This window comes from Palaemon carinicauda, chromosome 19 (assembly GCF_036898095.1).
Source record: "Palaemon carinicauda isolate YSFRI2023 chromosome 19, ASM3689809v2, whole genome shotgun sequence".
Classification (NCBI taxonomy): Eukaryota; Metazoa; Arthropoda; class Malacostraca; order Decapoda; family Palaemonidae; genus Palaemon; species Palaemon carinicauda.
The window spans coordinates 109,217,330-109,238,542 of record NC_090743.1 but is presented as its reverse complement, the minus strand read 5'-3'; the positions used below and the strand labels follow the sequence as shown (position 1 = coordinate 109,238,542).

At 41.9% G+C, this 21,213-nt stretch overlaps 1 protein-coding gene across 2 annotated transcripts in view; it reads right to left on the bottom strand.

Annotated features, from left to right (window-relative positions):
• Positions 1-1,570: 1,570 nt before the first annotated feature.
• Positions 1,571-21,213, bottom strand: part of CSN6 (COP9 signalosome subunit 6) — a 72,033-nt gene continuing 52,390 nt past the window's right edge. For both annotated transcript variants that reach the window (XM_068393714.1, XM_068393715.1), the window contains exons 4-8: positions 14,302-14,433; positions 13,984-14,135; positions 5,700-5,862; positions 2,107-2,300; positions 1,571-1,957 (exon numbers count right to left, since the gene is read on the bottom strand). In XM_068393714.1, coding sequence (XP_068249815.1) covers positions 1,817-1,957; positions 2,107-2,300; positions 5,700-5,862; positions 13,984-14,135; positions 14,302-14,433 — 782 coding nt within the window. In that variant the 3' untranslated portion in view covers positions 1,571-1,816. The remainder of the gene's footprint in view (positions 1,958-2,106; positions 2,301-5,699; positions 5,863-13,983; positions 14,136-14,301; positions 14,434-21,213) is intronic.

The following is a 21,213-nucleotide window of genomic DNA, read 5'->3' as shown; positions in this document are numbered from 1 at the left end:
GAAGGAAGTTTCAGAAGACATTGCTACCAGCCAAAAGTTCTTGGTTTTGCAGGAGTGATAACCACAATTCTAAAATCATGGCAAAAGGAGGTAAACTGTCTCGGTTTTAGAGAATCGCCACCTTGAGGGAGACAGGGCAAGCATATTGTCGAGAAAACCCAAGAAGTTTGTCTCGATCGAGTAGGTACTAGAAAGGTCAGCGTGTATGCTAGAGGCAATAGGCAGTCTGAAGCTATAGTTTTGAACTGAAAACAAAAGCCTAGAGAACATTCTTGTGAAAACAAAACACAAGGGAAACAGCACGAGAAAACCTTGGCGCTTGTGCAGGGAAGATCTTGTAGCCCATAGAAGCAATAACAATCAAAGGTGGTTCTTCTACTGATAACATTTACTAGAAAAGCTGGAACATAGATGACAGTAGCTCTGCAATGGGAAAGTCACTAAAGAAAAGGCGCGTTGTTCAATCGCATAAGAGTCCAGTAAGCGTTGAGAGTAACTGAAAAGTCTGCCAGGACACATTCTCGGGGAAGCTATCATTTCTGATACGTGACCCTTTGACTCCCTTGTCTTCCATAACAGATATGTTTCCGGTAGGTAGAGACACTCTCCCACGCGTACATGGGGAGAGATCAGCTTAGGGATGTCATTACTTGGTTGGGCTAGTCACACACAGACTACTAAAGATCATGTGCGTGGTGACCGTGCTTGTAAAACTTGTGTGTGGGGGCACAACACATGTAGCTGATTGTGTTTGGTAATACTTGTGCAGGTTGACAATTACGTTCCTGAAGCTCATGAGTGTACAATTGTGCGCTAATGATAGGGGTCATAAAGCTTGTGCTTTTGAGCTATCATGCTCGTAGATGATCGTACAAGGAAATGATTGTGAATAGGGAAATTTATGTAAGCTTTGGGGAGTATATGGCTCTAGCCCTACCTTGATGGTGAGGGAGTTTGGCTACTAATCATATGTATTTATATGTGGTCAATCTCTAAGGCATTGTCCAGGTGAGCATAGTTAATGCCCTTTACCTTTGCCATTCAGGTAGCACAGAAAGTCATACAATTCCAGTTCTCAGGAAAACACTCCATATCCTTGGCTGCTTCCATCAATATCCTTCGAACATTACTATCTGCAAGACCATTTATTTACTCTGAAAGAAAAAGACAGATGATGACTCATAGAAGTGTGTCAACTCTCCAGTGGCCAAAGTCAAAGTGATGGTTACTCTTACACCTACTAATACAGTACTACTACCTTGTTAAATATTTAAACTGCGATTCCAATTCTACTGAAGGTATATTTCTATTAAAGATCCCAGGTTTGTACTAAATATTACAAAACCGATTTTAGTTTAAAAATATTTTTGTTGGGTAGGTATATCTTCGTAAATAAAAGGTTGGCAGATCTATATCAGTGCCAAATATGGAAGAAGTGCCCAGGGTTGTAAAGAAGTCGACTACAGGATCAGAGATGATACAGAAAGTATGATATTTGCAATGAGGGGAGTTACCACAATCAAAAGTAAAAGAAAAAAAAAATATAGCTAAGAAAAAAAAAACAAGAGGATTATTATCAATATTTAATATCTCTGGAAAATGAGGCTTGAAATCAAAACGATAAAAGGATATTGAAACCAGTCATACAACTAATTGCTGAGGATTTGAAAACAAAGTTACACAATGAGTTGATAATTAACTTAAGCCAAACTGCATCCATGTTCTAAATGCACAGGAGCACAGTCACATATGACCTACGTGCTGCAATCATAAGACGTAATGATTCTTGCAGCTTGCTGTGAAAGACCAATACACATCAGAAGAAGAGGCCACGCATTCTTCTGCCCATAGCTAATCTTTCATGTAGCAGATTGAATCGATTTATAAACCTGTTCATTGTATTGCAGCATTTGGTGATGGTTCCCAAGTAAGACATGAGGGCCACATCATTGCATTGCTGAAAAATAAAAACATTTCCTGAACTAATTTAAAATATGAATAAAGGCTCATTGATTTAAAGTACAATTACTATACAGTACTATATAGCCACGTCAAACTATACTGTAATCAAATTGCAATGTGAACCCAACAAAATTTATCACTTACATTATAAAATTCTCCCCTAAATTTATCACTATTGAGAACAGGTAACCGATGTGCCAAGGCATTAACCTGGCGAAGAATCTCATGATTGAATTCAACTTCGCCACGCTGGCTGGCTCGTACATATTCGGATATTAACCTGACACGGCTAGCTAGCATCTTGATGGCACTGTGCTGGGCCTGAAGGTTTTCAGCAACTGGAATAAAATACATCTGGCATTAGAGGTTTCATTTGGCTACAGGTAATCAAAAAAAATATTCCAATCGTGGAATCTTCATCTGCCAATTTCCTCAATTTAACAATTTAAAAATACAAATTTTTGAGAAAGTTTTTGGGCAAGAACTTTTATCCTTATTCAACTAATTTATAAACAAATACAGTACGGTATTTTAGTAAAGGAAACATACATACTTTCCAAAAATAGCTTAGGAATTTTAATTAAACCCAAGGAAAAATACATAAAATCTGTGGTACACAATGTCTATAGTACTCGAGTCAAAGCGAAAGACACTCCTATCATATAGCATTTCATAAAAAAAAACAATAAAATGTGCAACAACAAAACAATACTGTACTGTATATCATTAAACTAAAAGCTGTAAAAAAGCAATTTTCATAAAACTAATTATGTTCCTATCGGACATAATCATCCTTTAATAGCAGCACGATTTTGCTTTGCTGGAAACAGTCATTTAACTTTTAATGAGGTAGTAGTAGTAGTTACTGGGGGTGGGGAATAAACCTCACCCACCCAACAGTCAGCCCTGCACTCACTTCCTATTTCAACTGCAAGCAGTACAGATGTAGTTTCTGCCTCTAATTTAGCCTGTTTTAAGTTTGTTTTTTTTTATATAAGAAAAGAGGGATAAATGAGAAGACAGACTGTCGTGTTCGGAGGAGAAGATCAAAGGTATGCAGCCTTTTTCCAGACTGACTACATGTGACAATTTTCTATGAAAACCTGCCATTACCTACATCATCCTTGTTCCTGTTGGGTGGAATGACAGCAACTCGTTAGTATGGGCTTATGACAACGTGAACCTAATGAATGCGGCATTCCTTGGATATCGATAGTGCTTCATTAGCAGGAGGAGGTATAGCTACTGCCAAGTGTTTAAGGGGAGGGGAACTGCCATTCTTCTGCCCCTAACCCCTGGTATAAACTAAAGGGTGCAATAACTAGTATTGCTGTCCCTTTTGGCTTCTTTCCTTGTAAAAGTGTAGTCACAGACAAGCACAACCCAGTTGAAGGCAAAAAGAAATTTCTTCCAACTGACAATAATTTTTCTTTCTTCCAACTGACAATAATTTTTCTTTAATTCTTCAGATGATGCTACTTCAAGAAGATATTAAGGATGAAATTCCATAAAGATTGATCAATGAGTCGCATGCACAGACTCCGATCAATCTCTCCCCACGTGTGCCTGAAGCCTTATACCGAATTGAGCAGATGCACTGTCAATCGGGTCTATCAACCGAATTCTCTCTCTAACGGGGAGAGAGATACGAGGTGGGATGAAACCATCTCACACCTGGATGAAGTATTGGCATGCAGTATAGGTGCTTATGCTCCTCCTCCCTGGGCTTGGTCGTGTACCAAGCAAGAGTGCCTAGGGCTGAACCTGCAAATACTGCTACTTCTGCTCTAAAGAAGTCATCATTGAAGTCCAAGAAGATTGATCAGACGGAGTCTGGTGAGATTCCAACAGATCTCTCTCCACATACAAGAGGAACAGACAGCAAGCACCGAGAAGGTACCTATCCCATGAGGTGTCTCGGTATGTAGTACAGGTGCTTGGCACACAATAGACTGAGTGCATGGGCTATCAGTAGGGATGAAGGGAGCCCACTCTTCCCGTCCTTTTCTTAGAAAATCGAGGTACACTTCAGGATTTCTCATTAAGGGAAAAACAACTTATGATCAGTCTCCTTGTTTGTACTTACACTTTTCCCCTATATCCTGATTAATTTCACCATACTTTGTAATATACTCAACTAGCCTCAGATACAAATGCACCAGATTTAACCATTTTCTTAAACACAGTACCTTCATCTCTTTTGTCTTCATAAAATACTCAAGAACTGGGGTTTATAATGGGTCTTCTAGAGCCAGAAGTATCTTCTCCAGGAGTATATCTGCAACAAGTTTCAGCAGTCTGAGCAACCTTCAAATTATTATCATCACCTTGTTATCCTGATTTCACAAGAATTCACCCCTTAACACTATGCTCATCTCATTTGTTTACTACCATAGACACCTATTGTGTCCGTGCAAAATATACAAGGTTAATGACTCTTTACAAAAGACTACATCTTTAGAGATGCATCACCTACATTGATACCACTACAGTGCTTGGCAGCCAAGACCACTGCCAACGTTATCATGATGCAACAGTTTATTAGCTTATAAAAATGTACCATCAAAACAGTCTGTTAGCTTGATGCAGATATTCCCAAAGGCATATGAAAAAAACTCTGCACATCTCAGTAGAGACGTAATAACAAAATGGCACACTATCACTGACGGCACAGTATGGTTGCTTATCTACACTGTCCAGAAGCTGAAAGAGGGATATAAGTATCTGGATTCCTCTTCATTTTTCTATCTCTGAATCCGATCGTATAAGGTAGAAATTAGAAATTTCTGCAAGGTGATGGTTTTGCAACAAGGAAATACAGAACACCAAATTGAGCGATAAAAGCTTGTCAGGAAGCATTCAACAATAATGCACTGACTAAAGTATTACATGAACGCTCGGCAAACAGCATGTAAGAACTGCAAGGCAAAACATTGGGTGAAGCTAAACAAGGGTTTGAAAATTTCCCCATAAAACCTCATTACGAACCTTAGACACTTCACTACTACCCTGAATACGAACTCCAACATCATTAACCAAATCCATTAGCCTAACCTTCTCTCGATTATAATCATCTTTTTGTTTGCTGTACTATAAAGTCCCAATCAAGAATCAGTTCAGATACTGGCTTGACAGTCTTCATTAAGGTTATATGGTGACTTAACACTCTAAAAAGTTATCGTTTAACTCGCATTACTGCCCTTGACACTTAATATACACTGCTGCCCCCCCCCGACACCCAACAAACGCCCTCATATTCTTTATCTAACAACAACTTATTACATGCATACAAATCTGAAGGCCAGCAGAAGACATTCACAAATACACTTGCGGTACCTACCACTATAATAATAACAACAATAAAAAAAAAACTATCCAAATACTAAAATCTGGAATATGGTTAGACAAGGATGTGCACCAGTGACAATAAATGTAGCAATGAGGAGATCAAATCCAAACTATGCTAATTTCAGTACCATATAACACCGCGGATGTTGTGCGGTACCACTATATCCTAGGTGGTTAAGAATGAGGGAGAAAAGAACTTTAAATTTTCAATGATACCCGAGCTTCATTAAAATAAAAAAAAAAAAAAAGATTTGTATAAAAGAAAATAATGTTACCATACGTTATTCTGTAACTCTCAAGTCTATAAAATAACAATGTTCCAGGAAAAGAAACTTCCTTCTGTGATGACTTCCGGTGTCCATCTTTCCAAATCAAGATGACAATCTTACCTAAAGAGCTTTCCTGAGTGTCATGCGAAGACATTCTTGCCACGTGATCAACACCTATTCGCTCTGCTTCCTCTGTTGCTAATGTATACTGCAATTCCACCAGTAACATTGTAGATGTTCCATTTACTAAATCAAGGACACTTTCAAAAATACTTACAGGCAGCTGAAAAAGAAAAAATAACTTGGTTAAAGACTGCCTCTGGTATTTTACAAAAAATCTAATAAACATCAGAATATTAAGAGAAATTTGTTTAAAAATTAAATCACTAATGACTACTATCTTTTTTAATATCACCAAAGCTATTCCAGCTTTATATCCTATTTTACCTCCATTATCATTAGTTGGAAAAGCAGGATGCTTTAAGCCCCAGGGCTTCAACAGGGAAAAATAGCCCAGGGAGAAAAGGAAATAAGGAAATGAATAAACTATGAAAAGTCATAAACAATTAAAATAAAATATTTCAAGAACAGTTCCAACATTAAAACAAATCTTGCATATATAAACTAGAAAAATGATATTTTAATTATAAAATAAATTTTTGAATATACTTACCCGGTGAATATATGATAGCTGCAACTCTTTTCCTCGACAGACACATACATAAAAACTCGCCAGCGATCGCTATACAGGTTGCGGGTGTGCCCACCAGCGCCAACTGTCGGCCAGATACCACTCTCGATGTAAACAAAACCTCAATTTCTTCTCATCCCACTGCGTCTCTATTGGGGAGGAAGGGAGGGTCGTTTAATTTATATATTCACCGGGTAAGTATATTCAAAAATTTATTTTATAATTAAAATATCATTTTTAAATATTTAACTTAGCCGGTGAATATATAATAGCTGATTCACACCCAAGGAGGTGGGTAGAGACCAGAGTTAAATATGTTTACATCGTATAAGCTAAGAGGTTTTTATTTCATTTTGCCAGTTATCAATATAACAAAACCAAAATAAATAGGTACCTGGTAAGGAAGTCGACTTAGACGATTACTCTGCCTCTTAAGTACGTCTTCCTTACGGAGCCCAGCGATCCTCTTAGGATGCTGACAGACCCCCAGGAGCTGAAGTATCAAGGGCTGCAACCCATACAACAGGACCTCATCAAACCCCTAATCTGGGCGCTCTCAAGAAATGACTTTGACCACCCGCCAAATCAACCAGGATGCGAAAGGCTTCTTAGCCTTCCGGACAACCCATAAAAACAACATTAAAACATTTCAAGAGACAGATTAAAAGGATATGGAATTAGGGAATTGTAGTGGTTGAGCCCTCACCCACTACTGCACTCGCTGCTACGAATGGTCCCAGTGTGTAGCAGTTCTCGTAAAGAGACTGGACATCTTTCAAGTAAAATGACGCGAACACTGACTTGCTTCTCCAATAGGTTGCGTCCATGATACTTTGCAGAGATCTATTTTGCTTAAAGGCCACGGAAGTTGCTACAGCTCTAACCTCGTGCGTCTTAACCTTAAGCAAAGATCGGTCTTCCTCACTCAAGTGTGAATGAGCTTCTCGTATTAACAATCTGATAAAATATGACAAAGCATTCTTTGACATAGGCAAGGATGGTTTCTTAACCGAACACCATAACGCTTCAGATTGGCCTCGTAAAAGTTTAGTACGAGCTAAATAGAACTTAAGAGCTCTAACAGGGCATAAGAGTCTTTCTAGTTCATTGCCTACGATCTCCGATAAGCTAGGAATATCGAAAGATTTAGGCCAAGGACGAGAAGGTAGCTCATTTTTGGCTAGGAAACCAAGCTGCAACGAACAAGTAGCTTTTCCTGACGAAAACCCGATGTTCTTGCTGAAGGCATGAAGCTCACTGACTCTTTTAGCCGAGGCTAAGCATACCAGGAAAAGAGTCTTAAGAGTGAGATCTTTCAGGGAGGCTGACTGTAAAGGCTCAAACCTGTCTGACATGAGGAATCTTAGGACCACGTCTAAATTCCACCCAGGAGTAGCCAAACGACGCTCCTTAGAGGTCTCGAAAGACTTAAGGAGGTCTTGCAGATCTTTATTGTTGGAAAGATCAAAGCCTCTATGCCGGAAGACCGAGGCCAACATGCTTCTGTAGCCCTTGATAGTAGGAGCTGAAAGGGATCGTACTTTTCTCAGGTATAAGAGAAAATCAGCTATTTGGGCTACAGAGGTACTGGTCGAGGATACGGAAACTGACTTGCACCAGTCTCGGAAGACTTCCCACTTCGATTGGTAGACTCTAATGGTACACGCTCTCCTTGCTCTAGCAATCGCACTGGCTGCCTCCTTCGAAAAGCCTCTAGCTCTCGAGAGTCTTTCGATAGTCTGAAGGCAGTCAGACGAAGAGCGTGGAGGCTTTGGTGTACCTTCTTTACGTGTGGCTGACGTAGAAGGTCTACTCTTAGAGGAAGACTTCTGGGAACGTCTACTAGCCATCGAAGTACCTCGGTGAACCATTCTCTCGCGGGCCAGAGGGGAGCAACTAACGTCAACCTTGTCCCTTCGTGAGAGGCGAATTTCTGCAGTACCTTGTTGACAATCTTGAATGGTGGGAATGCGTAAAGATCTAGATGTGACCAATCTAGGAGGAAGGCATCTACTGTATATGTATTGCTGCTGGGTCCGGGACTGGAGAGCAATAGATTGGAAGCCTCTTGGTCAGCGAGGTTGCAAAGAGATCTATGGTGGGTTGACCCCAAGTCGCCCAAAGTCTCTTGCACACATCCTTGTGGAGGGTCCATTCGGTTGGAATTACTTGACCTTTCCGACTGAGACAATCTGCTAGGACGTTCAAGTCGCCCTGGATGAACCTCGTTACTAGGGAGATGTCTTGACCTTTTGACCAGATGAGCAGGTCCCTTGCGATCTCGTACAAAGTCAGTGAGTGGGTACCTCCCTGTTTGGAAATGTACGCCAAGGCTGTGGTGTTGTCCGAGTTTACCTCCACCACCTTGCCTCGAAGGAGATTCTCGAAGCTTATCAAGGCCAGATGAACCGCCAAAAGCTCCTTGCTGTTGATATGCATGCTCCTCTGACTCGAGTTCCACAGACCTGAGCATTTCCGACCGTCCAGCGTCGCACCCCAGCCCAAGTCCGATGCGTCCGAGAAGAGAACGTGGTTGGGTATCTGAACTGCCAGGGGAAGACCCTCTCGTAGGCTGATATTGTCCTTCCACCAAGTCAGACAAGACTTTATCTTTTCGGAAATCGGGATCGAGACCGCTTCTAGCGTCTTGTCCTTTTTCCAGTGAAAAGCCAGATGGAATTGAAGAGGACGGAGGTGTAGCCTTCCTAGCGAGACAAATTGCTCCAGGGATGACAGTGTTCCTACCAGACTCATCCACAGCCTGACTGAGCAGCGTTCTTTCTTCAGCATCTTCTGGATGGAGAGCAGGGCTTGATCTATTCTGGGGGCCGACGGAAAAGCCCGAAAAACTTGACTGTGAATCTCCATCCCTAAATACAGAATAGTTTGGGATGGGACCAGCTGTGACTTTTCCAAGTTGACTAGGAGTCCCAATTCCTTGGTCAGATCTAGAGTCCAATTGAGATCCTTCAGACAGCGATGACTGGAAGAGGCTCTGAGAAGCCAGTCGTCCAAATAAAGGGAGGCTCGGATGTTCGATAAGTGGAGGAATTTTGCCACATTCCTCATAAGCCTCGTAAACACGAGAGGAGCTGTGCTTAGGCCAAAGCACAGGGCCCGAAACTGGTACACCACATCGTCGAAGACGAATCTCAGAAAAGGTTGGGAGTCTTAGTGAATGGGGATGTGGAAGTAGGCGTCCCTTAGGTCTAGAGAGACCATCCAGTCTTCCTTTCTGACCGCTGCTAGGACTGACTTTGTGGTCTCCATGGTAAACTTCGTCTTTGTGACAAAGACATTCAGAGCACTGACGTCTAGCACCAGTCTCCAACCTCCTGTCTTCTTTGATACTAGGAAGAGACGGTTGTAAAACCCTGGTGATTGAAGGTCCGAGACTTTGACCACCGCTCCCTTCTCTAGCAAAAGAGACACTTCCAGTTTCAGGGCTTGTCTCTTTTCTTCCTCTCGGTACCTGGGAGAGAGATCGATGGGGGACGTCGCTAGAGGAGGTTTGCGTACAAAAGGGATTTTGTACCCCTCTCTGAGCAACCTCACAGATTGTTGATCTGCGCCTCTCTTCTCCCAGGCTTGCCAGAAGTTCTTGAGTCTGGCACCTACTGCTGTCTGAAGTTGCGGGCAGTCAGACTCTGCCCTTAGAGGACTTGGATCCTTTTCTCTTCCCTCTCTTCCCTTCGGCACGAGCACCTCCCCTGCTGGAGGCTCTGCCACGAAAGGGCGGGATAAACCGAGACGCTGGAGTGTCTATCCTAGGTCTAGCAGACAAGGCAGGCAAAGGGGGAGCTTTGCGAGCCGAGGACGCAACTAGATCGTGGGTGTCCTTCTGCACTAAAGACAAGGCAATTTCCTTAACCAAGACTTCAGGAAACAGGCACTTAGACAAGGGCGCAAAGAGTAGCTCAGATCTTTGGCATGGCGTCACTCCAGCAGACAGGAAAGAGCACAGAGACTCTCTTTTCTTCAGGACTCCGGACGTGAATGAAGCGGCAAGTTCGTTGGACCCATCACGGACAGCCTTGTCCATGCAGGACATAATGAGTAAGGAAACATCCTTATCTGCAGAAGAGATTTTCCTACTCAGGGCTCCTAAACACCAGTCCAGGAAGTTAAAGACTTCGAACGCCCTAAAAATGCCTTTAAGAAGGTGGTCCAGGTCCGAGGGTGACCAACAAATCTTCGAGCGTCTCATGGCAAGGCGGCGGGTAGAGTCTACAAGACTTGAGAAGTCGCCCTGGGCAGAGGCAGGAACTCCCAAGCCGAGAACTTCTCCCGTGGCATACCAGACGCTCGATCTAGACGAGAGTTTAGATGGGGGGAAGGCAAATGCTGTCTTCCCTAAACTCCTCTTGGTCTCTAACCAATCGCCTAACAGCCGTAAAGCTCTCTTGGATGAGCGAGAGAGAACGAGTTTAGTAAAGGCAGGCATGGTAGTGGGAACGCCTAAGACAAACTCTGACGACGGCGAACGAGGAGCCACAGAAATAAAATGATCAGGGAACAACTCTTTAAAAACAGCCATGACTTTTCTAAAGTCCAAGGATGGTTGAACTGCTTTAGGCTCATCTAGTTCTGAAGGTTGATCATCAGGGTGTGGTTCAGCAACGTCCTCATCTGACAGTTCCTCATCCGATAACTGATGAGAAAACGGCAAAGGTGTAGGCAACGTTTGACTCGCAGAGTCCGGTCGCACTGGTGCATACGTGACGGAGCCGGACGCAGCGTCCTGGAACTGCTGAACAGTCTGGGAACTGTCAACAATAACAGGTGCGCGAGGACGTACAGCGTCCACCCGAGATTGTTTAGACCGTCTGGGTTGTGCAGTCAACACCATACCGAGTTGCGGAGGTTGACGCACCGCGTCAAAACAAGTCAACTCTGATGGATGATGAACGTCCTGAACGTCACCAATCACATCAGTGCGTTGCCTAACGTCAACGTGCGGCTGGAAATCCACACTGGGTCGCATCGGTGGAGGTACTACCCCTACTGGTTGACGCGAGAAAGCTACATCAACGTCAACAGGACGCACAACAGACCGCTTGGATGGCTGATGGCCAGTAGGTTCAACGGCAACCTTCTCAGCATTGTAGTCCTCCATCAAGGACGCAAGCTTGGACTGCATGTCTTGAAGTAACTCCCATTTAGGGTCTACGGAAGCAGGTGCGGTAACAGACGGGGTAAGCGAATGAGACGGCACAACTTTGCCTCTCTTAGGCGGCGAGCAGTCATCAGATGACGGCAACGGGTCCGAACTGTCCCAGTGGCTACAACCGGGACGTTGGACTTGTCCTGAAGGGACCGACTTATGCTTTAAAGGTCTGGAGACCTTGGTCCAAGGTTTCTTACGAGAAACACCTTCGGACGACGAGGTAAAAATGGGCTCTCTCGTCTTACGTTGGTAGGGGCGATCTTGGAGAGATACGCCTGATACCATAGAGGGAACGTCTGTTCGCTGATCAAGGCCTCTCGAACCCATGAGTCGTACGACATTGCTTCTCCCCTGGGCTTGGGAGCTTGCAAGAGGTCCCGGACTAGGTGGACGACAGGCACGAACAGACGAACCCTCAAGCGCAACACTGTTCACAACACTTTGAGAAACACTAGGCACTTTAACACTTTCCGCCGTGGCACTTTGGCACTTGAGTTCCTTTACGTCCGCCATGAGTTGATTTCGGTCACTTGCTAAGGCCTCAACTCTCTCCCCCAAGGCATGAATAGCACGCATCATGTCTTGCATAGACGGTTCCTGAGTGCTAGAAGGGGGGTTAGGAACAACCACTACAGGGGAAGGATTAGGTTCAGGGGCATGTGGAGAGGAAAAATCTACCGACCTAGAAGAACTTCTCCTTACCCTATCTCTCTCTAGTCTGCGTGTATATTTATCAAATTCGATAAAATCGAATTCCGAAAGGCCCACGCATTCCTCACACCGATCTTCCAATTGACAGGTTTTACCCCGACAATTGGAACAAACAGTGTGAGGGTCGAGAGAAGCCTTTGGAAGACGCCTATGACAGTCCCTAGCATTACATTTTCTGAACTTGGGAACTTGAGAAAGGTCAGCCATTTTGAATTAGTCAAGGGAAAATTCCAAAAAACGATTTAAGTCATCAACAATTAATCCGATTCAAAAAAGAGTTCAAGGATTTATTTGAAGAAAAACACCTGTACTGCGAAAGCTCAAACCAAATTAAAGTACTTCACCAAATATGATGGGAAAAACTCCAGGTTCAACAGCGAGTAAAGTACGTCTTGTCGACACGTCGACAGAGAAGAAATTGAGGTTTTGTTTACATCGAGAGTGGTATCTGGCCGACAGTTGGCGCTGGTGGGCACACCCGCAACCTGTATAGCAATCGCTGGCGAGTTTTTATGTATGTGTCTGTCGAGCAACAGAGTTGCAGCTATTATATATTCACCGGCTAAGTTAAATATTTAAAAATAGACTTATGTCTGCCGGCTCAACATAAAAACACTTACCATAAGTTTGAACTTTTCAAGTTCTACCAATTCAACTACCCAACTGGGAAGACCATTCCACATCTTGGTCATAGCTAGAATAAACCTTATAAAATACTGTATATTATTAAGCCACATGATTGAGAAGACCGGACTATACAAACAGGGTGGTACTGTCCGGGAAGACCTGAATGTAAGTGATGGTCAGAATTATGAAAAATCTTATGCAACATGCATAACAAACTAACTGAACGACGGTGCCAGCCCTCAGTAGCACATCAAATCTCTCCCAACTACAAGGAGAGAGATTGCTCGGAGCCTCAATAGTAGACTCTTTGATTGGCATTCTTTGGAGTAGAAGCATCGAAAGAATTAGATGAAGGCGAGCGAGGAGTAAGCACGTTTCTTCCTGTTGCCAGTCTTCTTTGAAGAGGAGTCTAGTTGCCCAACAACGACGTTCCTACAGAGGAAGAAGCTTCAGAAGCTTCCTCAAAAGGGTTTGAGCCCATGAGGAACCCTTCACCTGGTGAAGAAAGTATCATACTGAATGCCTCTCCTCCAAAGGGAAAGATCCTCTATGGAGTGGGTGTTCAGTTCATTAAAGACCCTACATCTGAGCTGGTGCAAATAGCTGTTAAACAAGTCTCACTTCTACAGATCAACTCCGAAGGTACCAATCATTGAGAAACCTCCTAAGCTAATTAAGAAGTTACAATCAAAATCCACTTAACCACCACTAGGCTCAAGGAGGAACATATCTAATAACTGTATCAATCCACCACCAGGATCACAAGCACTAAAAAACCCAAGATACCAGTCGGAAGTAATCGACTAACAGAGAAAAATGCTACAGGTAAGGAATAACATTCCTTCATCATGACAAGAAACAGGAAAGACAAGTGCAACGTCCAACCCTCCCCTGCCTCTCTACTAAGATCACCAGACTAAATCTAAAAATACCAGAGAGCAGGTGAGAATGTCACTATCTTTTTATTGACAACTGAAATGTCAATAATTTTATCATGTGTTGATTACTTTCATAATTCATTTTCAAAACTGTTGCTAATGGAAAAAAAATTCCAGAGAAGGAATAAAGTACAGGTATAAGCAACGTAACTTACCGCTGTGGAATAATGATAACAAGATATACAGTACAAAAGTAATGATACTATATGTCAAACAAACTGGATCCAAAACTAAAGTACAAGATACAAAAATATATAACAACAAACTTACGTCTGTATCCCTTGCCATTGGATTGAGTTTCAAGAAAACTGGACTATCTAGAAGATCACAAATTTGTTTATGGACCAGCAGATCTGGTGGACCTGGGGTGTCACCAGTGGTATACCATCCTAGTAGATCTAAATCACTAAATACTTGTTTATCTGTAATGATGAAAATTTAATTAACGAATCATAGTTTACAAACTAGAATAGAAATTTAATCTGAATCTAATCATTAATTGATGAGACAAAGTCTACAGAAACCTATTGATCAGTCAGTGTATCAAAAGATATTTCTTGCTTTATTACAAATAAAATAATTACTTACACTGCTCTTCTTTTAGGGTGTAGTAATCTCGATTAATAATTATGTGACCATCGAGGACGTCGTAGCTCAACTCAAAGGAATTCATGATCTCAATGTGTCGGCCCGTTTGCTTTCCAATAAGAGCACCAAGAACTGGAAATGAAAGTAAAACCATCCATTACTATCATGCAGGTCATCAGTAAACTATGTTCCTATCCTCTCAGTACACAATTTATATGTACAATCCTTTCGTATAAGGTACACAATAAAGTTACCTTTAAAATCATTCATAATGAGTCATCGCTTGACCCTTTTAAAGAGGAAAAGAAAAAAGAAAAAAGGCACCAAAAATCATAGCTTTTAAATAAAAAATTTAACTGCTATAATCATAAACCTGTCAGTTCATAGATATTTAAAAAGGATGATCCTTAGACAAAACAATAGCTTTTCTCCATATTTGTCAGAAATGTGATTAATGTGTCAAACGTGATCCCCATGGAAGGGGCAGAGGTAAATGACTAGACAAGACACAGGTTATGGAGAGTTTCTAAAATTCTTTTATATTTTTGTTTCTCAACAGAAATTTTTGTAGATATAATTTTTGTTTCCAATGAGAAATAAGAGTTCTTATTAGGGCCCCAAAATTCGGGTACAATACATGCTCCTGGGGAGGATACATCTAGATTAATTGGAGTGCAGCCAAACTTTTTACAAGAATGGTTATAAAGGAACGCAACACAACCGAAAACACAATACCATCTTTATTTTTCAACCACTTTTTCAGTCCTCTTAGCCCTGCAGACTCCAATCAATTCTACAGCTCTGCCAATGTCACCACAGATGTAATAAATCTCGCGCCCTTTCTTTTACTTCTCAGCCCTCACACCATCTATACCAGGGGCCTTTCCTGCTCTTGTCTCATCTAGTGCTCTCTTCACTTCCTCTATTGTAATCTCTCTCTCATTCTCATCTCCATCAATGGCACCTCAACACCTGCATCAGCAATTATATCTGCCTCCATATCATCCTCAACATTCACCAACATTTCAAAATATTCAGCCCACCTTTTTCTCCCCTCATCTCCTTTCAATAACCTTCCATTTTCATCTTTCACTGTCTATTCACTCCGTTCCTATATGTTAGAAATATTTAGGAGGTATACTTGGCATTTATAGATCTGGAGAAAGCTTAAGATAGTTAATGGGGATAGAATGTAGAATGTGATGAGGTCATATGGAATTGTTGCAAGCAGTAGAGTTTATACATAGGCAATAAATCATGTACATGATAGGGAATGAAGTGAGCGAGTGATTTTGAGAGTGGGGCTGAGACAGAGATGTGTGATATTGCCTTTGTTGTTTAATTTGTTTGCTGATGGAGCTGTAAGAAATGTGAATGCTCCAGTACTTGGTCAAGAATTTAAACTGAAAGATGAGAGTGATCATGAGTGGGAGATGAATAAGTTGCTGTTTGCATACGATACTGTATTTGCTGCTTTGCAGACGATACAGTATTGGTAGCAGACTTGGAAGAGAGGCTGTTCCAATTAGTGACAGAGTTTGGAAAGATATGCGAAAGAAGGAAGTTGCGAGTAAATGTGGCTGGTGCTACATTGAATGTTGAATGTCATGTTGAATGGAGTTGCTTCAGGAAGATCATTCAAAGTACTTGGGTTCTGTTGTTGCTGCATATGGTGGGGTGGAAGTAAATGTACATCAAAGTGAAAGTGTTGGGGGGAGTGAAGGGAGTGGTAAAGAATGGAGTTAGGAATTAATGTAGAGAGTTCTGTATGAGAAAGTGATTGTACCAACTATGATGTATGGATCAGAGTTGTGGGAAATGAGAGTGACGTAGAGACAAAATGAATGTGTTTGAGATGAAGTGTCTGAAGAGTATGGTTAGTGCATCTCCATTGGGTAGGTTTAGGAACAGAGAAGTAAGAGTGAGAATGGGTGTCAGTAATGAATTAGCAGATACGGACTAGAGTGGATATCAATGTGTTGAGGTGAAATGGTTGTCTACTGAAGATGGTGATGAATGCAAGAGTTGATGGAAGAAGTAAAAGAGGAAGGCCAAGGTTTGGATAGATGGATGGAGTGAAGACATCCCTTGGTGACAGAACAGATGTACATACATACCTACATACCAAAGGCACTTCCCCCAATTTTGGGGGGTAGCCGACATCAACAAGAAACAAAACAAAAAGGGGACCTCTACTCTCTACGTTCCTCCAGCCTAACCAGGGACTCAGCCGAGTTCAGCTGGTACTGCTAGGGTGCCACAGCCCAACCTCCCACATTTCCACCACAGATGAAGCTTCATACTGCTGAGTCCCCTACTGCTGCTACCTCCGCGGTCATCTAAGGCACCGGAGGAAGCAGCAGGGCCTACCGGAACTGCGTCACAATCGCTCGCCATTCATTCCTATTTCTAGCACGCTCTCTTGCCTCTCTCACATCTACCCTCCTATCACCCAGAGCTTTCTTCACACCATCCATCCACCCATACCTTGGCCTTCCTCTTGTACTTCTCCCATCAACTCTTGCATTCATCACCTTCTTTAGCAGACAGCCATTTTCCTTTCTCTCAACATGGCCAAACCACCTCAACACATTCATATCCACTCTAGCCGCTAACTCATTTCTTACACCCGTTCTCACCCTCACCACTTCGTTCCTAACCCCATCTACTCGAGATACACCAGCCATACTCCTCAGACACTTCATCTTAAACACATTCAATTTCTGTCTCTCCATCACTTTCATTCCCCACAACTCCGATCCATACATCACAGTTGGTACAATCACTTTCTCATATAGAACTCTCTTTACATTCATGCCCAACCCTCTATTTTTTACTACTCCCTTAACTTCCCCCAACACTTTGCAACCTTCATTCACTCTCTGACGTACATCTGCTTCCACTCCACCATTTACTGCAACAACAGACCCCAAGTACTTAAACTGATCCACCTCCTCAAGTAACTCTCCATTCAACATGACATTCAACCTTGCACCACCTTCCCTTCTCGTACATCTCATAACCTTACTCTTACCCACATTAACTCTCAACTTCCTTCTCTCACACAGCCTTCCAAATTCTCTCACTAGACGGTCAAGCTTCTCTTCTGTGTCTGCTACCAGTACAGTATCATCCGCAAACAACAACTGATTTACCTCCCATTCATGATCATTCTCGCCTACCAGTTTTAATCCTCGTCCAAGCACTCGAGCATTCACCTCTCTCACCACTCCATCAACATACAAGTTAAACAACCACGGCGACATCACACATCCCTGTCTCAGCCCCACTCTCACCGGAAACCAATCGCTCACTTCATTTCCTATTCAAACACATGCTTTACTACCTTTGTAGAAACTTTTCACTGCTTGCAACAACCTTCCACCAACTCCATATAACCTCATCACATTCCACATTGCTTCCCTATCAACTCTATCATATGCTTTCTCCAGATCCATAAACGCAACATACACCTCCTTACCTTTTGCTAAGTATTTCTCGCATATCTGCCTAACTGTAAAAATCTGATTCATACATCCCCTACCTCTTCTAAAACCACCCTGTACTTCCAAGATTGCATTCTCTGTTTTATCCTTAATCCTATTAATCAGTACTCTACCATACACTTTTCCAACTACACTCAACAAACTAATACCTCTTGAATTACAACACTCATGCACATCTCCCTTACCCTTATATAGTGGTACAATACATGCACAGACCCAATCTACTGGTACCATTGACAACACAAAACACACATTAAACACTCTCACCAACCATTCAAGTACAGTCACACCCCCTTCCTTTCACACCATCCATACCAGATGCTTTTCCTACTCTCGTTTCATCTAGTGCTCTTCTCACTTCCTCTATTGTAATCTCTCTCTCATTCTCATCTCCCATCACTCGCACCTCAACACCTGGAACAGCAATTATATCTGCCTCCCTCTCATCTTCAACATTCAGCAAACTTTCAAAATATTCCGCCCACCTTTTCCTTGCCTCCTCTCCTTTTAACAACCTTCCATTTCCATCTTTCACTGTCTCTTTAATTCTTGCGCCGGCCTTCCTTACTCTCTTCACTTCTTTCCAAAACTTCTTATTCTCTTCATATGACTGACCCAGTCCCTGACCCCACCTCAGGTCAGCTGCCCTCTTTGCCTCACGTACCTTGCGCTTTACTTCCACCTTTTTCTCTCTATATTTTTCATACTTCTCTATACTATTACTCTGCAGCCATTCTTCAAAAGCTCTCTTTTTCTCTTCCACTTTTACCTTAACTCCTTCATTCCACCATTCACTGCCCTTCCTCATGCTGCCTCCAACAACCTTCTTGCCACATACATCACTTGCAATCCCAACAAAATTTTCTTTTACTAACTTCCACTCCTCCTCTAAATTACCAGATTCTCTTACTCTCACCTCGTCATATGCCATTTTCAACCTTTCCTGATATTTACTTTTTACCCCCGGTTTTATTAGCTCTTCAACCCTCACTAGCTCCCTTTTACATCCACCTACTCTATTCCCCCACTCTTTTGCTACAACTAATTTTCCTTCCACCAAAAAATGATCAGACATACCGTTAGCCATACCCCTAAACACGTGCACGTCTTTCAATCTTCCAAACATTCTTTTAGTTATCAACACATAATCCATTAATGCCCTTTCTACTACTCTTCCATTTGCCACTCTTACCCATGTATACTTATTTTTATCTTTCAGAACAGATGTGAGTGAGGCAAAAAGAGCGTGTTAAAAATAAAAATAAATGACGTGCAATTGTGACGCAATTCTAATAGGCCCTGCTGCTACCTCGGGTCACCTTGGTGACTGCTGAGGTAGCAACAGTGAGAGTGTCAGCATTTGAAGCTTCATTTACGGTGGAAGATAGGGGAGGGTGGGCTGTGGCACCTAGCAGTACTAACTAAACTCGGGTGAATTTTCGTCAGAAAAGGAGAAACCAAGAGAAAAAATCCCCATTTTTTTTTTCTTTTCATTATTTTTTTTTTTTTTGGTGTTAGCTAACACCCAAAATTAGGGGAAGTGCCATGGGAAATAGACAGACATTTCTCTACCATGTATCCAATTCCTAAAGGAACCACCAAGCATTACTACTCATGGTGAGTACAGGAATTAACCAGCGACCATCCTGTCATATGAATGCCATATCGAAAAAACATCAAAATAATCTAAATTAAAAAAGAAATCAAACCAAAATGTCATGAGCTTACTTATTGTTTCATATATGGAAATTTAATATGAATTTCAAGAAAAATATTGCACATTTTTAATGTATTTTACATTTTTCCTAACTAAATAAACCATCATTCTTTAATAGGAGTATGACTTCAGCAAAGCTGGAACAGCCGTTAAAATCTATAGTAGTTATAACTACCAACTGGTGGTGGAGCCCTTCATCAAAAAGTACGTGTGTTCAATCCATCTTGAAACCTAGCATCGGTGGCAGAAATGTAAATCCTATACCGCATACTAAGATAACTTCCCCGTCTAGGTTGGTTCTTGGTTCTCCTCGTGTCGTTCTCATACTCGAGCAGGGAGGGATGGTTAGAATCTCGTACAACTCTTGTTGATCGATCGAGCTGGACGTCTTCAATAATTTCTTTTCCTTCTTAGATGCAGCAGTGTAAAATATCTAAAGACTACAAGGATGAAGAACTAGAAGAGGAGGAGCACGCACTTCTTCAGAGTAGAGATCTTAAGAGTCCAATACAATGCTCCCATGAAGAAAGAGGCTAGAGGCCTCTTCAAAAGCAACAGACACCACACCAGTAGGAGCCCCACCATCCAGCACCTCACTGGTGTACCAGGAGCCTGAATAGTAGCCACAGAAGTCCTAGTGGTAGCATAAAAATCTTGCCAACGGAGAACTAGTGATGCCCAATCAATACCATCTTTGTTAAGTTTAGGTTGTAATTGTCACTGTACAGCCGAACATAATGAGAGGATGACTGCAATGACTGCGAAGTCGTGCCCTCTGCAAAAACACAACGAAGATCAGGATAAATAACAGCTTTCCACATTACCATGCACCATTTCCTACAGGCATTAACTGGAAATAACTGTGAATCCTTTAAATTTTTATTTCCTTTCTTACTTTTGGCTTTTCCCAATTAGTGGTTCACCACAGAGGAAAATCTATCTCTATTTACTTCTATCTAGTAGGTAGTAGGTTGGCCAGGGCACCAGCCACCCGTTTAGATACTACCGCTAGAGTTATGGGGACCTTTGACTGGCCAGACAGTACTACATTAGATCCTTCTCTCTGCTTACGGTTCATTTTCACTTTGCCTACACATACATCAAATAGTCTGGCCTATTCTTTACATTTTCTCCTCTGCCCTCATACACCTGACATCACTGAGATTACCAAACAATTCTTCTTCACCCAAGGGATTAATTACTGCATTGTGATTGTTCAGTGGCCACTTTCCTTTTGGTAAGGGTATGGTAAGCAGCTCTTCTAGGAGGACACACCAAAATCAAACCATTGTTCTCTAGTCTTGGGTAGTGCCATAGCCTCTGTACCATGGTCTTTCACTGTCTTGGGTTAGAGTTCTCTTGCTTGAGGGTAAACTCGGGCACACTATTCTATCCTATGTCTCTTCCTCTTGTTTTGTTAAAGTTTTTTTATATTTTATACAAGAAATATTTATTTTGATGTTGTTACTCTTAAGATATTTTATTTTTCCTTGTTTCCTTTCCTCACTGAGATATTTTCCTTGTTGGAACCCCTTGGGCTTATAGCATTCTGCTTCTCCAACTAGGGTTGTAGCTTAGAAAGTAATAATAATAATAATAATAATAATAACGAATGTTGAGAATACATTAGAGTAGAGAGTAGTTGAATCTCTGCAAACATGTAGGGAAGTACAATATGTGTCACAAGTA